General features: G+C 41.6%; 1 protein-coding gene across 3 annotated transcripts in view; it reads left to right on the top strand.

Moving 5' to 3' along the window:
* Positions 1–19040, top strand: part of TNN (tenascin N) — a 95380-nt gene that overhangs the window by 31436 nt on the left and 44904 nt on the right. For 2 of the 3 annotated variants that reach the window (XM_033916169.1, XM_033916170.1), the window contains exons 7-10: positions 1265–1528; positions 6442–6705; positions 8984–9247; positions 18434–18697. In XM_033916169.1, coding sequence (XP_033772060.1) covers positions 1265–1528; positions 6442–6705; positions 8984–9247; positions 18434–18697 — 1056 coding nt within the window. The remainder of the gene's footprint in view (positions 1–1264; positions 1529–6441; positions 6706–8983; positions 9248–18433; positions 18698–19040) is intronic. The other variant, XM_033916171.1, reaches the window with a different exon arrangement.

The following is a 19040-nucleotide window of genomic DNA, read 5'->3' as shown; positions in this document are numbered from 1 at the left end:
AGGGTGGATTCCATCCGGGCCTGGTGATCTGTCAGGTTTTAATTTTTCTATCTGCCTGTGAATCTCGGCTTACTTCCATTGGTGTTAATTTTTCTGCTTGGTCTCCTTTGAAGATTTGTTCAGGTTCTGGTACATTGGATGTGTCCTCTTTTGTAAATACTGACAAAAAAAACATGTTTAGTCTCTCCGCCACTTCTTTCTTCTCCTTCACCACTTCCTTCCTATCTCCGTCATCCAGCGGTCTCACCTCCTCCCTAGCTGGCTGCTTCTCTTTAACATATCTGAAGAACGGTTTGAAATTTCATGCTTCCTTGGCTAGCCTCTCTTCATATTCTCTTTTTGCTTTTCTAACCATGAGGTGACATTCTTTTTGGTACTTCCTATGTTCTTTCCAGTTCTCCTCGGTTTTGCCCTTTTTCCATTTCTTGAAAGAATTCTTATCACCTATCGTTTTCTTCACTTCTTTAGTTATCCACACTGGGTCCTTTGTTCAGTTTTTTTTGCACCCTTTTCTGAATCTGAGGATATACAGATCACTGGTAAATCATGGTTTAGAACTTTAAATGCAATCACAATAAGTTTGAATTGCATTTAATAATAAACTGGCTGCCAATGACTATATATCAGCAATGATCTCAAAGGCTACTTCCATGAACTAAACGTATAGCTACATTCTGCAATGTTTGCAATTTTGCCTGGTAACATTTGTATAATTTATTTTGGACATAAACAGGGAATGAACAAATATAAAAAACATAACCCTTGATGGAACATAACTTACACAACACTACAAATCCTTATATTGCAACCTGCTTTGTATGCTCCTCAAAAGACAACACTGAGTCTATCGTTACCTCTAAATATTTAAATAATGGCATAATTTGTATTATCTCCTAACAATTGTACATAAGAACATAAGAAGCGCCATCTCCGGATCAGACCTTCGGTCCATCAAGTCCGGCGATCCGCACATGCGGAGGCCCTGCTAGGTATACACCTGGCTTATTTTATAGCCAACCATATCTTTATATGCCTCTCTCAAGGAGATATGCATCTAGTTTGCTTTTGAAGCCTAGGACTGTCGATTCCGCAATAATCTCCCCTGGGAGAGTATTCCAGATGTCAACCACTCTCTGTGTGAAGCAGAACTTCCTGATATTAGTCCTGAACTTGCCCCCATTGTACTTGTAGGATTAAAAACTTTATAAATCCAGCATGTCACCGTTTATTCATCATCTTTTCTCTTGTAAACTTTTTCTCCAAGAAATTGATGGTCCTAAAAACCTAGTGATCAACAAAGTGACAGAGGACACGGCCTCTATTGCCTGGAACCCAGTACAGGCTTTTATAGACCGATACATGCTGCGCTATACCTCTGCAGATGGGGACACCAAAGAGATAGCAGTGGGGAAGGACAAGGCCTCCACCACACTGACTGGCTTGCATCCAGGCATGGAGTACACTATTTCCCTCTGGGCTGAGAAGAGTGGCAAGAACAGTAAGAAGGCTGGTGCTAAAACAGTAACAGGTGAGTGTCCAGAATGGAAGGCAAGTAGGGAACATGTGAATTTACAATATGCTCACTTTTTTGGTAACTACCATATTTTTCCGCCACATAAGACACACCTGACCATAAGAAATACCCACCTGTAGAGGAGGAAAAACCAAGAAAAAAAATTTGGTTCAGAATTTTTTTCTTCTTGGTTTTTCCTCCTTTACATGTAGGTGCGTCTGGTGGTCTGGTGCTGGGAAGCCTGCAGCCCGAAGCAGCCTTCAGCCTGAAGCAACCTGCAGTCCAAAGTCCTCGAGAGCCATATTCCAGTCGGGTTGTCAGGATTTTCCCAATGAATATGCATGAGATCTATTTGCATGCACTGCTTTCAATGCATATTCATTGGGGAAATCCTGACAACCCGACTGGATTGTGGCCCTCGAGGAGGGACTTTGACACCCCTGCTCTAATAGAACGAGAGTCCTCCAACTATAACAGGGGTCTCAAAGTCCAGTCAGGTTTTCAGGATTTCCCCAATGAATATGCATGAGATCTATGTGCATGCACTGCTTTCAGTACATATTCATTGGGGAAATCCTAAAAACCTGACTGGAATATGGCTCTCGAGGACCGTAGTTCCCTACCCCTGCCCTAAGCGATTCGTCCATTAGGTAAAGTTAGGATGAGAGATCATGTAACTCCTCTATATTTAAAATTTTATTGGCTACTGATAGAATATAAAATTAAGGGTTCCTTTTACAAAGACGCGCTAGCGGTTTTAGTGCCCGCTAAAATGCCCTGCGCACTAGCCGCTACCGCTTCCTCATGAGCAGGCGGTAGTTTTTCGGGTAGCGTGTGCTAAAAACGCTAGCGGACCTTTGTAAAAGGAGCCCTAAATTTAAGATACCGATGTTAGCTCATAAAGCTCTGTTTGAGTTACAGCCTCTGTATTTATAGTCATTACTATTGTTTTATGCTCCACGTTGATTATTAAGATCTTTAGATGATAATAGAGTAGCCCTACTTCATATTTCTAAGGCTCATTTGGCATCTACTAGAAATTGTGCATTTTTCTACCTAGTCCCAGTTTTATGGAATAGTTTCATCTTTCCTTAATTCCAAAGGTAATCTTTAGTAAGGTTTAAAAAGAATTTAAAGTCGCATTGTTTTCAATTATCTTAACTTGAACTCAACTTACTGAATTCCTTTGTATTTTCTGCATGTTATACATTTTATTTGGTGTGTTTGAATTTCTTTCCTGTCTTTAATGGAGTTGTTTTACTGTTGTATTGAATTATTTTGTTAACCACTTTGTTTTTATTTGTAGTTTAAGCGGTATAGAAAGAGTTTTAATAAAAATAAGCATAGACCCCTGTGCTTGTTATATGTATCAGCATATTTTGTACCTGCAATTTCTGAAAACTCACAATGAAATTGCCCTCATAGGGACTAATTTCATAGGAGTGCCAATTTTAAAGATAGGAAAAAGCATGTGTTTAATACAAGCAACATAGATGCCTAGCTGCATTTTATAAAATAGGCAGCTACAATGACTCCCAGTAGTAAACATGTGTATTTTTTTAGAAAATGGTCAGGTATCCTTTTCTTATTATGGACATAGATGACTCTCCTTCCAACAACTGAGTCTTTCTTTGCTCCCCGCTTCTCCTCCTCACTTTTTCTAAGCCCCCTTCCTTAAGCTCCCTATGACCCCTTCCAGTGGTGTACCTAGAATATGTGACACCCGGGGCCCATCATTTTTTGACACCCCCTCATCTGTATGAAAAACATGATTTTTAGTAACAATCCACACATCGCACAAGAGTGTACCTAGGAAAGGCAGCATCTTACATACTGCAGTGAGCAGTAGAACATCAATACACCCACTGTAAACCTAAACAAGCCAGACTAGTACAGATCAATCCTACACAGTCAATCCTAACAGAAAACCATGTCTTTTCGAACCCACAGAACCCAGAAAACACCTTGCCTAGTATGTAATCACAAACTAACCCCTCCCACTTTTACAAAACTGTAGTGTAGTTTTTAGCCACGGTGGTAACAGCTCAGATGCCAATGCTAAAAAACACTCTTCAGTTTTGTAAATGGGGAGATAGAATAAACATACATAGACAAAGGTTAAACTGAAGCACCAAAAAACTGGACTCTGCATACAATGCAACACCACAGAAACAGTGATGCATCTCCCCTAAAGCAAAAAAATATATATATATATAATATTTTTTTCTACCTTATCTTCTCTGGTTTCTGCTTTCCTCATCTTCTTGTCACTCTCTTCCTTTCATCCACTGTCTACCCTCTCTTTGCCCCTTCTATATGGCATCTTCTCTCCTTCTATTCCTCTTCCAGAAACTTTATGCTTCCCCCTTCCATCTCTCCCTTCACCCCCATTGGTCTGGCATCCATCTTCTTCCCTTCCCTCCTTCAATGGTTTGGTATCTCTCTTCTCTCCTTCCCTCTCCCAAACTCCCATGGTCTGTCATTTCACTCTCTCCTCTCCCTTCCCCCCACTTCCATCAGCACCTGCCCCCTTTCTTTCCCTCCAACCCAATTATATGCAGTATCCTTCCCCCTTATGTCTCTTTCCACTTTCCCTGAACACCAATTCCATCAGCATCTGCCCCCTTTCTCTCCCTCCACCACGCTTCCATACCACCCTGACCCCCTTTCTCACTCTTCACCACACTTCCATACCACCCTGTATTTGCTATCTAGTGCCTATGCTCTTACACATGGATTGGGCATATTCCATAACAGTGCACCTAAATTTTAGGAATGCCCATTACCTGACCATGCTGCTTCCCTTGCCGTTCTCCCTTTTGAGATTCATGCACTAGAATTTATGCACATCACTTTATAGAATTCAGGGTCTCACAGCGAGAGGCACATCCTGTAGGCAATCAGCTGGCGCCAGCGCTTCTCCTTTTCTCCGCACATCTTCCCTTCCAGCACCCCCCCACTGGTGGCTCAGGGCCCATCTGGAGGTCCTTCATGCATGTGCTGCCATCAATGTGATGACATCACACATGCACATGATGTCATCGCATTAACATCCTTGTACCTCTGAATGCCTCGAGCTGCGGTTACTACATTTAGGGGTCCTTTTACAAAGGCGCAGTAGCAGTTTAACGCGTGGAATACCGTGCGTTAAACTGCCTGCCGCATTAGTACCTAACGCCTCCATTGATGAGGTGTTAGGATTTTAGGCTGCCGCAGAGGTTAGTGCATGATGAAATGTCCGATGCGCTAACCCCCATAGCGCACCTCGATAAAAGGAGCCCTTAGTTTGCCGCAGCTTGACAAAGTTTGCGAGACATTGACATAAAGTTATTATTTTATAAGTGTGCATATCACCATTGAGCTAATATTCTATGAAGGACAGTAGACATCTAATTTCCTTTATAGAATAGGTGCAACATAGGTGCTGTCTGAGCGCCTACATACTGTATAAGTGCATTGATAGAGAATTACCCTCTCTTGTTTTTTAGATTTTGAAAGCTAACCAAAATAAGGGAGTTGCTGAACATTGAGTTTTGCTGATTGTCTAGTATCAGCCTATTTTTGGTTAAGATCACAATGAGTTGTGGATGATACCTTTAAGGCTTTTGGTTGTAGTTCAGAACATTTTTTATATGCGGGGATAACAACTTGAATCCTGATCCTTCTGGGAATACAAAACTTTAAGAACATAAGAATTGCCACTGCTGGTCCATCAGTGGTCCATCATGCCCTGCAGTCTTCTCACGTGGCGGCCCTTAGGTCAAAGACCAGTGTCCTATTTGAGTCTAGCCTTACCTGCATACATTCTGGTTCAGCAGGAACTTATCTAACCATTTCTTGAATCCCTGGAGGCTTTCCCCTATAACAGCCTCTGGAAGAGCGTTCCAGATTTCTACCACTCTCTGGGTGAAGAAGAACTTCCTTGCGTTTGTATGGAAACTATCCCCTTTTAACTTTAGCAAGTGCTTTTTCGTTTTCTTCACCTTGGAGAGGGTGAACAATTTCTCTTTCTCTACTAAGTCAATTCCCTTCAATATCTTGAATGTTTCGATCATGTCCCTCTCAGTCTTCTCTTTTCAAGGGAGAAGAGGCCCAGTTTCTCTAGCCTCTCATTGTACGGCAACTCCTTCAGTCCCTTAACCATTTTTGTCACTCTTCTCTAGACCCTTTCGAGTAGTACTATGTCCTTTTTCATGTACAGCGACCAGTGTTGGACGCAGTATTTCAGGTGGGGGCACACCATGGCAGATTAAATTAGGATGGGGAGGATACCTGCAACCTACCACTGAATTTTATGCATTCCATGAAACCATAGGATGCATACACTAAAAACAGCCCACACAAATGTTATTAACCAGAATTTTGGCGATTTTAAATAATATATTTGGCAAATATTTTCAGAATAGTGACAAAGGTCTCATTAACATTTTTAAAGTAATGACAGAAGTATATGGCAACAGCTCATTTTGGTGATAATTTGTTTATTTAGTCATCACATTCTGTTTTGCTGGTAGTGAATTATATGTTGCATTTGATCATTTTTTTGTATTTGGCCCTCTAGGGATAGTTCTGACATTTAATCTGACTCTCTGAGAATAAAGGTGTCCCACCTCTGAGCTAGAAGGATTACGAGGGGCTGCTGAAAAGTTCTTAGTCCAGCCAACAAAGTTAGGGCAGTCTCCATTGAGATTCTGTTGGAAAATATGGAACAAGAAAAGGAAAATTGCTGGACTAAGTGTATATCCCTCGATGGAGACTGCCTCAATTTGTTGGTTGGGCTGAGAACTTTCAGCGGCCCCTCATAAATCTCCCCTTTAAGGGTTAGGTAAGAGAGAAGTTCTGACTTGCTGTTAAAAGTTTGGAAGCTGCATGGCAGGATTTTGGAGATATCTCCTATAATTTCTTCTCTTTTGTAACATCGTTGAAAGAAATTGATGGCCCTACAAACCTAGTGACCCACAGAGTGACAGAGGACACCGCTTCCATTTCCTGGAACCCAGTTCAAGCTCTTATAGACAGATACATGCTGAGCTACACCTCTGCGGACGGGGAAACCAAAGAGATGTCTGTGGGGAAGGACAAGGCTTCCACCACACTCACCGGCCTGCATCCAGGCATGGAATACGCTATCTCTCTCTGGGCTGAGAAGGACGACAAGCGTAGTAAGAAGGCAGCTGCTAAAGCAGTGACAGGTGAGTGTTCAGAAAGAACAGTGACACAATAGAAATGCAATTCATTAACATACAATAGTTCTTCATTAGGTTTGGTCATCACTTCCAGATTCTCTCCAGGCATTTTACCCTTCTTCAGCAGGGGCAAGAATTTCCACTTCCCTCTCAAATAGGTATGTTTCTAATGTTGCGTAAGATTGGCATTTTAAGTTCGGCAAAAGAAACAGCAGCAGAACAAACCTCCATGGTACACAGGAGCCGACAAACACAGTGGAGATGACCTAAAAGTGCAACATGCAGCCAGAATCAAAAGGAAAACTTTACTGTAGCATATTCATAAGACTCAACATGAGTCTGAATGGTAGGGGCAGTGAGGGTGGGCGGCGCCCAGGGCGGTTGCATCCCCGCCCTCTTCTCTGCTCCCACCACTCCTTCCCTGCCCCCTCTGCCACGTGTGCCCCTTCTCTTCCCCCTGTATCTCTTTAACTTCACTTAGTACAAACAGGGCTTTAAATCACTTAAAATGGCTTCAGCTAATTCAACAATAAATACCTACTAACTTTAAAAAGCCTTCCATTGCACTTATCATGATTTGTTTTTTATTACCACATAATAAATATATTCATATCACACTGATTTAAATAACATATTACCAAACCACACTCTGTGAACAAATCACACTACACAACTGTTTTCTTTATAAACTAGCTCAACAGGAATATCCCATTGGGCCAGAAAACCTGGACTGGAGCAAAGCCTTTTCAGTTTCAGTTCCTTTCAACACCACATTCTCCCATTTTTTAAATTATCACACGCTTTCTTGATATATTGCAAATTGTTACTACAGTCTTATGTTGCTCAACCACAATGATTACAGTTTAGACTTTCTGATATCGCCACTGGACTCTACAATCATGTTGTTCAGTCGGCCCAACACAGGGCTGTGTTTTGATGGATCAGTGTCTTCAGGAGCCACGATTGCTTCAGGTTTTCACCAAGTTATTTCACCTCTGCAATAAATTTCAGTTTACTAGTGTGGTTCCACCTGCTTATTATCCTAATACTCTACATTTGACTTATACATAACTATTTCAACATATATGAATTAAATTTACCTTATCATAGTTCATTTTATCATATAACAACAGCAGCAGCATGCGGTTCAAAACCTCTATAGCAACACTCTCATCCTCCAAACTAAAGACAGATTAAACCTTCCCACCATACATTGCCTTTAACTTCACTGGTGCAAGCAGCAAACTCTAACCTACTGCTCATGCCAGCCTCGGCTGTCCCTCTCATGGAAGGGAAACAGAGATGCCAGGCCATGGGGGAAGGGGAGATATGGTCACTAGAATCATAGAGTTTCAGGTCATCCATAAACAGTAACCTCTGGATTGTTGACATTTTTGGAGTAAAACTAAACCCATAGCTCAAGGACTTAATAAGAGTGCCCAGTGGTTTACATGCCAAAGAAAACAGAAGTGGGAACAGGGAATCTTCCTGAAATATGCCTCACTGAATCTTGATGTTAGGAAAGACAAATTGTCTATCTGCATACTGCAGGTGGAGCATGGTTTGCCATATTTTCATCGTGGACTTGATGATTCAATCAATTCAGGATTGATTGTGTACATGTCAAGCAAATTTTATTATCCAGGAATGTGGGATGCTATCAAAGGCTTTCTGATAGTCAATCCATGCTATACTAAGGGGTCTGCTTGATGGCGTTAGTCAAGATTAACTGTTTTTTTTGTTCGATATGCTCCTCTCTTAATGCCCTTCTGCTCTGTTGCCATGATGTTACTAGAGTTTATATGATCTTATATTCTATCAGCCGTCTGGGTGGTGCCATCCGAGTTTGCTTGTTGCATCACCCTCAATAAAGCCACAGCACGATGGCAAAAAACATTGGTCAAGCAAACTCAGATGCAGTACCACCTGGACAGCTGCAAAACCCATTTAAAAACCATATATGAGACTCCTTTGCAATCCCCATAGGAGTACAAGACCCATTTTCAAAGGGAAACTTCATCTGGGTTTCCCTTTGACATAGTGATGGCCACGAGACTGGAGCACCATTCTTAACGTATAGTATATGTTTCCACCTACTTTAAAACAGATGCCAAATACTTATTAAAAGTGTTTATGGGGCTTTCAAAATGAAAATATTGTCACTCTGAACTAACCACACCATTTCTCTGTCTTTAAAGCCATTTCAGTATACATGGCAGGATTTCAATGATGTTGCCTTGAATTTTTTCTAAATTGTTTCTCTTGTAAAATCTTTCTTTTTAAGAAATTGATGGCCCTAAAAACCTAGTGATTGACAGAGTGACAGAGGACACGGCCTCCATCTCCTGGAACCCAGGACAGGCTCTCATAGACAGATACAGGCTGAGCTTCACCTCTTCAGATGGGGAAACCAAAGAAGTGGCTGTGGGGAAGGAGAAGACCTCCACCATACTGACTGGCCTTCATCCAGGCATGGAGTACATGATCTCCCTCTGGGCTGAGAAGGGTGAAAAACGCAGTAAGAAAGCAGGCGCTAAAGCAATGACAGGTGAGTGTTTAGAACTAGCTGTGAAACGACAGAGAAGCAAGTTATGAGCATGTGGGCGTCGGCACTCAAAAGCAGTGGCAAAGTGAGGGTGTGAGGTGCCCCTCCCCCACCCTCTTCTCTACTCCCCACTCCTTCCCCACCTCCCTTGTCACGCGCGCACCCCTTCCCTACCCCGTACCTCTTTTAACTTCCCCGGCGTGAGCAGCAACTCCAACCTACCGCTCACGCCAGTGTTGGCTCTCCCTTTGATGTCACTTCCTAGGTGCAGGACCCGGTGGGTGAGCTGATGCTGGTTCGAGCAGCAGGTTGGAGTTGCTGCTTGTGCCGGTGAAGAGATAGAGGTACGGTGGGGTGGAAATGAAAGTGTACACGCGGCAGGGGGAGGAATGGGAAGGAGCAGGGGGAGGGGGGGTGGCAGAGAGGAGGCGGGGTGCCAGCATCCTCAACAAGATAGCGCCCGGAGTGGACCACTTCCACTTAGTACACAACTGCCTAAAAGCAAATATGCAGTCAACATTGGCCACATAAACGCTTTTTTTTTTTTTTTTTTTTTTAAGCAAAAATGCCTAGGGATTGAACAGACAAATCTGGATGTACAAATTATTGTATGTGCATAGAATACCTGGGTATGTCTGTTGGCTTGGAAATTAACCATGCGCTTGCTGAAATTTAAACCAGTGTCTGTTTAAGTTGGAACACATAGGCGGGCTTTTATAAAACCGTGCTGCCAAACAGTGCATGCTAAACGCCAAGTTGCCTATAGGATTAGAATGGACAGCTTGGCATTTAGCGTGTGCTACTTGGCACCACAGCTTTGTAAAAGAACCTGAAAGTTCGGACAGCTGTTTTACTGTGCTAACTTTATACATTTTCTTCACCGGTTAGTGGACTGAATATGCCTGAATATGCCTAGCTTGCTGCCTCGCCCTAACTCTGCTCCCAGCCTGCCCCTAACCTAGCTGGCCAGGGGATGGTCATCGGCGATATGCAGCGGCACTTCCCAGTTAAACCCTGCTGAGCAAACTGGCTGCTGATATTCACCAGCACTTAACTAGGCAGGACAAGAAAGCAATTTACAAACAAATCCTAATAAGAGTTAAAAGGGGAGCACGATAAAATAGGAAAGGACTGATAATTGGTCGATTTTACAGACTCTTTTTGACATACAAACCCCTATTACTGCTGCTATCGTCTTTATCAAGTCAGAGGCTCCTACTATTCAGTTCCTGCCTCTCAACATGCCCTGTTTAACACTCTTTTAATACTTGCTTTGAGACTAATCTTATCTAATTGGAAATCTTTTGACATATTAAACGTACATTTTTGGTGGCAATTTGTGCTCTTACAACATAGACATGAGCACTTAATTTCTACATCCCAGCCCCTGAATAATAAATTTGTCCATAATTGGGCCATTTTTGAGACATATTTGCATTCATTATAACTTAGCTACTCTCCCAATTCTTTTAAGTGTCATGTTGTTCTTTTCTATCTCTACCTTTCTCTTTTCTCTCTTTGGCCTCTGAGGGACTTCTTGCTTTTTCCTTTCTCCTCTTTCTTTGTTTTTTTCCCCCCTCCCTCTTTTCCTTCTTTATTTTCCCTTTATGACTTATATAATATGTTCTTACTGAGTAGTTCACAATGCTCTTCTGTTATATTACAATTTTGTTATACCACACTACTCCATTTGTATTGATGTTACATATATGCCTTAACTTACTCTTTTGTATTTTAAAAATTTTCAATAAAATTTTATGTTTAAAAAAAAGGAACGGTTAAGGTAGAGAAGCAATTGAATACAGAGTGGTGTGGCTGCGGCTAATGATGCCACCAACTGTTTACATTAGTGGGGAGAGTGTGGCACAGAGGTTTGCACCCTGAGATTGTGGGTTCAGACCGACACTGCTCCTTGTGACCCATTGCCCCAGGTACATTAGAAAGATTGTGAGCCCACCAGGACAGACAGGGAAAAATGCTTAAGTACCTGAATAAATTCATGTAAACTGTTCTGAGCGCCCCTGGAAGAACGGTATAGAAAATTGAATGAATAAATATATAAAAATACCCATCCCAGTCGCACTACCAAAGGCTAACAAAACAGTGGATCTTGAGTCCTATATAAACTTCTTGTGTGAAGACATTTTCCAAAGGGGAGTAGGCAAGGTGTTCCAAGGACCTAAAAAGAATATAGCTTGTTTAGTGGTACATGTACTAGGTGGCTAGAGAGAAGATTCTTGTTCTGCAAATGGAGGAAGCACGAGAGAGATTTGGGAATGACTGAGCATGATAGATGAAATGGGATTCTGGTGTAGAGAGCCTTATGGACTGTAAGAAACAGCTTTATGGAATAATCAAACCAGATCCCCCCCCAACTGTAGGAAACTACTGATTGTTAAATAAAAGGGATGCGATGTGTTCAAACTGAAATGAGTTTCAAGGGATCTTGATTGTAGTGTTCTGGATAGTTTGTAAGCATTTGGGATCAGAAACCCTAATATGATGAATGTGTCTTTGGAAGATAGTTATGGGCATCATAGAGTACTTCACTAGCTGCTTAAGTTTTTTTTTTTCCCTGTTTTTCTGTGCCAATTTGTTTGAAGGGAGATAGAGATAGTGGTGGTGGTGAAAATGAAGGTGGTAAGATTTTTGGAATGGCTCATCAACATTCTGCAGCCTGTAACACTTTCCTGTAGTAAACAACGAAAACCTTTTGTGAGGCATTTATGATCATATTAGACCCATCATCATATCCACCAAATAAGCTAGATCCAGGACAAAATCAGGATTTTCAAATATTTTTCCAGGATTTGCACGCTCTATCTTGGAGAAAAATGGCAGCCTCCATCTGAAGTTCCATACCTTGAGGGAAAACCTGATATTGAGAACCAATGAACACCCATGTGATTCAGGAGGGCATTGTCCTCTGAGCCAGCTTTCTGATAGAGACATTTAGAAACATAGAAGCATAGAAACATGATGGCCGATAAAGGCCAAATGGCCCATCTAGTCTGCCCATTAACAGTAATCATTATCTCTTTCTCTCTCCGAGAGATCCCATGTGCCTATGTCAGGCCCTTTCGAATTCAGACATAGGCTCTGTCTCCACCACCTCTTCTGGGAGACTGTTCCATGCATCTACCACCCTTTCTGTAAAAAAGTATTTCATTAGATTACTCCAGAGCCTATCACCACCTCTTAACTTCATCCTCTCATTGCAGTTTCATTTCAAATGAAAGAGACTTGACTCATGCATATTTACATTACATAGGTATTTAAATGTCTCTATCATATCTCCCCTCTCCCGCCTTTCCTCCAAAGTATACAGATTGAGATCTTTAAGCCTGTCCCCATATGCCTTATGATGAAGACCACACACCATTTTAGTAGCCTTCCTCTGGACCAACTCCATCCTTTTTATATCTTTTTGAAAGTGTGGCCTCCAGAATTGTACAAAATATTCTAAATGAGGTATCACCAGAGTCTCATACAGAGGCATCAATACCTCATTTTTCCTACAGGCCATACCTCTCTCTATGCACACTAGCATCCTTCTAGCTTTCGCCATAAACTTTTCAACCTGTTTGGCCACCTTAAGATCATCACCTACAATCACACCCGCTCTTCTGTTGTGCACATAAGCTCTTCACTCCCTAATCTGTACCGTTCCCTCTGGTTTTTGCAGCTCAAATGCATGACCTTGCATTTCTTAGCATTAAATTTTAGCTGCCAAATTTCAGACCATTCTTCAAGCTTCACCAGGTCTTTCTTCATGTTATTCACACCATCCAGCGTGTCTACTCTATTGCAGATTTTGGTATCATCCACAAAGAGGCAAATTTTACCCGACAACCCTTCAGCAATATCGTTTATAAAAATGTTAACAAGAACAGGCCCAAGATCAGAACCTTGAAGAGACAATGATTTATCCCATGAATTTCTCAGATTCTTCAAATTTTGGGGCAGGAGTTTTCAGGCAGGTACATGTCAAAAGCCAGAATACAGAGTGATAGAAATGTGAAGAGATTGAGCTTTCATCAGTCTTCCAAACTCCATGTGTTTTCAAATATTGATGAAACCCTATTATTGCAAGATATTTCTAATTTCTTGTTCCAGTCATGAGTCATGATTTGCAAAAAATTCATTTACTCTTGAATATATCCATTGCCTTTTGTTTCCTAGAAGTGGTTTATAGAAGCATTCTTCCTTGGTTGAAGCACTGTTCACATATCATGCACAAACTAGCTGCTTACTGAACAGACTATACAGTACATTAATGAATTTCATCCAGCAGCATGTTGAATGGGAGAGAACTGGCTTTCAATTACTCAATCACTTGTGTAAGAATTTATGAAGCTATAGCTTGAATTAGTGAGTGAATCAAAGCATTAACATGAGTCAGATACTATTTACCACACACCAGCTTCACAGTTTCACAAGTACATGGCTTGATCAAAGTTTCTCAAGTCTTGCAACTTTTTATTTTTGACAATCCAATAAGCCACTCTCTGTGATGCATTCAAATCCAAAGCAGGTTTTTAAGTTGGAGAAAATCCAAGTTTTGGTAAAGTGCCAGATGAATCACATTGAGCTTTTTTCTATATGAAAAGATCGAAACCATATTCAGCATTTACAGGGTGAAATTTTTCCAAATGCATTTGCAACGTTGCAGATTTCATGCTCTGATTACAGACAGCCTTTCCACCACTGAGATTTTCACATATGTCATGGTCTGTGGTGTAGATAAATGGAATTTAGATATTGCTTTCAGCATATTTCCGTTTTTGTTGGATATGTACACATGTTGAACAATTAATTTAATCAAAGATGTAATTTATACTTTCCTTTTGTGTTGAAATGCTTTGGTGCCAGGATCTCAGGAATTTTGTAGCTTGTAGAGATTAGATAACTTGTTGAGTAACAGCAAAAGTTGAGAGAGGAGCAGAGTGAGAAGGATTCTGGGAACAAAGTAGGAAAAAACTATATTGATCATGGCTAAGGACAGGTAGTTGAGGGAGTTCTACTAGAAACTTCTTCAAACCAATGTCAATAGTGAAGATATTAATAAAATTCAAGAAAAATCATTTGATTATAAATGTGTTTTGAGCACTGTAAGTGGGCGAGAGTGATTCCTGCCTGCTTAAATTTCCTGTCATTGCATATCTCCCCCCCCCCCCCACACACTGATATTCAGTGGCACTGAATATCAGGGGCTAATTTTGGGTGGGCTGGCTTCTGGAGGTTCTGGCTGGTATCCAGCCGGGGCCTGTAAAACTGTATTATTTGGGCCCTGGCTGAATATTGGCCAGGCCTGCATAAGCTCTAGCGACCATCGTGCCCAAAATTAACCCCCAGTATTCAGTGCTGGTGCCCAGACAGGGCCTGGCCTTGAATATCAGAAGCTAATCTAGCTGACCACTGTTGGCTGTGTATTGGCTAGCTAGTTTCTTGAATTTCCCCCAAATCCAAAATTATACACAGCAAAGAAAGGTAAATGCCAGTGAAATATCATCTGTAACAAAGAGGTAAAGAACCTTTTGAAAATCACAATCCTCTTTATAGCACATTTTGGGATACACAGGTTAGTATGGTACACTATCTCCTATCTCTTCTTCCAGTCAAGGAAAGACTGCAATGTTCCCTCTAAGCTGTATGAATATCCTACAAACTCATTACTGCCAGTGGGGGATGGTGCTTCAATATTTATTTTTTTCCAGTGGCTAGGGACAAGCAGGTCCTCTGGTGTCCTACAGAACTTACCTGTTCCTTGCTATTGAAAATGTGATATTGAAACAGCACCTCCAGTGGCAGGAATGTAAGTGGAGGATTCCCACATATTCCACTGGCAAGAATGTAAATGTAAGACTTCTGTATAGTTTAGAGCAGTGGTTCCCAACCCTGACCTGGAGGACCACCAGGCCAATCGGGTTTTCAGGATAGCCCTAATGAATATTCATGAGAAAGATCTGCATATAATGGAGGTGCCAGGCATGCAAACCTGCTCCATGTATATTCATTATGGCCAGTGGTTCCCAAACCTGTCCTGGGGGACCCCCAGCCAGTCAGGTTTTCAAGATATCCATAATGAATATGCATGAGATAGATTTGCATATCTGTCTCTTCCATTATATGCAAATCTCTCTCATGCATATTCATTAGGGATATCTTGAAAACCTGACTGGCTGGGGGTCCCCCAGGACAGGTTTGGGAACCACTGGTTTAGAGGAAACATTGATAAACCGGGCCCATTTTTCTATTTCTTCTAATTTTTTGTTTTAGGATAAATCACACCGTCTCTTCCTATGCTCTTGGGCAGTAGAACCAACCTTTTCTTGGTCTGAAAGATGCTCATACAAAATATATTCTGAAAATAGTTAACCTCTACTTCAGGGGTAGGGAACTCCGGTCCTCGAGAGCCGTATTCCAGTCGGGTTTTCAGGATTTCCCCAATGAATATGCATTGAAAGCAGTGCATGCACATAGATCTCATGCATATTCATTGGGGGAATCTTAAAAACCCAACTGGAATATGACTCTCGAGGACTGGAGTTCCCTATCCCTGCTCTACTTCATTGACCAGTACCTGGGCAAGATCCCTAAAAGTAATGTCTGTGCTGTGGCCATTTTCCAAAGTCAACAAAAATATTCTTCTCTCATTCTAAGGGACAAGACACCAGGAAAAATAAAAATCCAACATTGTCCAAATCTTTCCCTAGCAACATAGGATGCACTGGAGTTTGATCCTATATAGGTTACTCTGTAACTTCAAAGGCAGTTTGGAAGGATGTATTTTCTAGCTCCTCCAAATGCTTCAGGGATAGAAGAAAATTCTCAGGAATTTTTTGTCTGGTTCTTCTTGAATTAGTGGTGGAACGCAGTTGGATGGTGACATTTCTGTGGACCTTTGGGTCTCTATTCCTCTCAAATATCTCTTTGCTCAATTAACAGCACTGATTGAATTAATTAAAAAATTAAGTCAGGTGCCTAGATTGGTTAGGCACACTGATCTAAGTGCCTAATGGGATAGGCACTTTTTATAGAATCATAGCTTTGTGTGTAAGTTGGAGACACACCTATAACCAGTAACATAGTAAGGGGGGGCACGAACTGCCCTATGTGTTGTCTTAGTGGGGGTGCTGGCACCTGTCCTCTCTGCCCCCTTGGTCCTTTCTTGCCCCTTTCCCACCACGCACGTACCTTCCCCTGTGCTTCTAACTCTTCGCTAACATAAACAGCAGCTCCAACCTGCTGTTCACGCTGGCCTTGGCTCTCCTTCTGAAGTCATTTCCTGGTTGCGGGACCAGGAAGTGACATCAGAGGGAGAGCCGAGGCTGGCGCTGGCAGCAAGTTGGAGATGCTGCTCACATTGGTGAAGTGCGTGTGGAGGGGGAAGGGAAGGAGTGTGTGCAGTTGGGGGGGGGGGGGGTGGCAGGGAAGGAATGGGAGTGGAGAAGAGGGCAGGGGCAACACCATCCTGGGTGCCTCCCACCCTTGCTATGCCACTGCCTGTAATCCTCCTATACTGTACCCAAGTGTACATCCTCTGGTAGTTAAGTGCTGCAACCCATATGTGCTATCTTATAAAACTGTAAACATTTTAGAACCTCCAGTGTTGAATGCTAAGCACTATTGTCATATGTTGATTCCAACTGAATCAATCTTAAAAGAGGAAAAAAGGCCTCAGAAGCTACAAAGAATTGCTCTCTTCTGTAGCTATGAAGAAAAGAGCTGTGCACACTAGTTCTCCTTCAAACTTCTATCATTGGCCTAAAAAAACCAAACCTCCTTTACCATAACATTCATATATCGCTATCTCATAATATGTATGTCAGATTGTAAAAGAGTCACTTATCTGAACAATAAGCAGTTCCACAGTGAATCAGGAGTTTGAGAGCTTCAATATCTCTAATCAAAATCATGCCTCGCAAGAATTCAGTGCCTTCCACCAAAATAAGTTTCTATGTTGCCAATGCAGCGAACAAGTTCATCAGCATCTATTTTGCAAGCAGCTGTAACCAATCACGTCTTTGCAGCATGAGTGAACTTACATGCATAAGTGACCTCGTTATAGACTTGCCATATGGTACACAAAGATATCCTGTTTTGGAACCTCTTCCAGACAGTATGTTGTAGATTGTTATACCGCTATATCACAAAATGTCTAAAAACTCAACTGTTCCTAAAGTATCTAGACAACTGACCCACTCATCTTCTTTCTCCTCCATAGTGATTCCTCTGTCCTATGAATCTCTTTCTCCTCAACAACGCATTTCTGGTCCTATTAACTCTCCTCTTCCCCCCTCTTAAATTCAATCAATTTGTACCTCGCTTAATCTATTGTAAACCGCATAGAACTTAACGGTATTGCGGTATATAAACTGTTATTATTATTATTATTATTATACCATAAGTTCAAAGCAGTTTACAACAAGTTACATACAATGAGAGTAAGAGATGTTTACAACAAGAAGTAAGAGATGTTTACAATGAGATAAATACAATGAGTGTATGAGATATAAGGGGAACAGAAAAAGTACTTTCTGGGATACAAAATGCAAGTGGAAGAGAACCAAGATGGTTTGAATCAAAAGGAAGTATCTAGTCAGAGATTGGGGTGCAGGGGAAAATAATAGATAAGGACAGGTTGTTCACCTCTCCAAGGTAGGAAGAACGAGAGGGCACTCTCTAAAATTGAAAGGGGATAGATTCTGTACAAACGTAAGGTAGTTCTTCTTCACCTAGAGAGTGGTAGACAACTGGAATGCTCTTCTGGAATCTGTCATAAGGGAAAACACCCTCCAGGGTTAGACAAGTTCCTGCTGAACAAGGACTTATACTGGTAGGGCTAGTCTCGGTTGGGGCATTGGTCTTTGACCAAAGGGCCGCCGCATGAGTGGACTGCTGGGCATGATGGACCACTAGTCTGACCCAGCAGGGCAATTCTTATGTTCTTATGATTCTATTTGATAGTAAGATGTCCAAGTGTTGGTTTATGCTGTCTTTTGGACGTCTATGTTTTTTGAAAATGAGCCCCATGGTCATCCACCTACTTAGGTACCTAACAAAAAATTCTCCCTTTGTGTATAATTATTTAAATATGTATTTATAGTTACACAAAATATTCTTGCCGAATAACTCTATTGATGAATCCACCTAACAGTAATGGGTTTATCTGTTTCTCTTATACAGAAATTGATGGTCCTACAAATTTAGTGACCAACAGAGTAACAGAGGACACAATCTCTATCTCCTGGAACCGGGCACAAGCTGTTATAGACAGATACATGCTGAGCTATACCTCTGAGGATGGGGAAACCAAGGAAGTGACTATAGGGAAGGACAAGTCCTCCACTACACTGACTGGCCTGCATCCAGGCATGGAATACACCATCCACATCTGGGCTGAAAAGGGTGGCAAACGCAGCAAGAGGGCAGATACTAAAGCAGTGACAGGTATTTGTTTTATTACTTATTTATATGGGGGTCGCTATTCAGCAAGACTTATCTGGGTAGCAGTGTCGTAGCCAGACTCTAAATTTTGGGTGGGCCAACCGGCAAACTGGGTGGGCACAATGCATTTACTTTCTATTCCACACCCATCCCCGCTTCCAAACCCTTTACCCCTTTAATGCTCAATTTCTCAAAAATTACTTTAAGCAGACATATGCTTGAACTTCTGTAACATTTTATTTTCACATTAAAGTATGGGGTTTGGACTTGTTCTAGTACAAATTGTTTGTTCTAATAGAATTCTTTGTAACTGGAGAATTCTTTGTAACTGGTAACTTGAGTCATG

The sequence above is a fragment of the Geotrypetes seraphini genome, chromosome 12, assembly GCF_902459505.1.
Source record: "Geotrypetes seraphini chromosome 12, aGeoSer1.1, whole genome shotgun sequence".
Lineage (NCBI taxonomy): Eukaryota > Metazoa > Chordata > Amphibia > Gymnophiona > Dermophiidae > Geotrypetes > Geotrypetes seraphini.
This window is presented reverse-complemented; position numbering and strand designations above follow the sequence as displayed.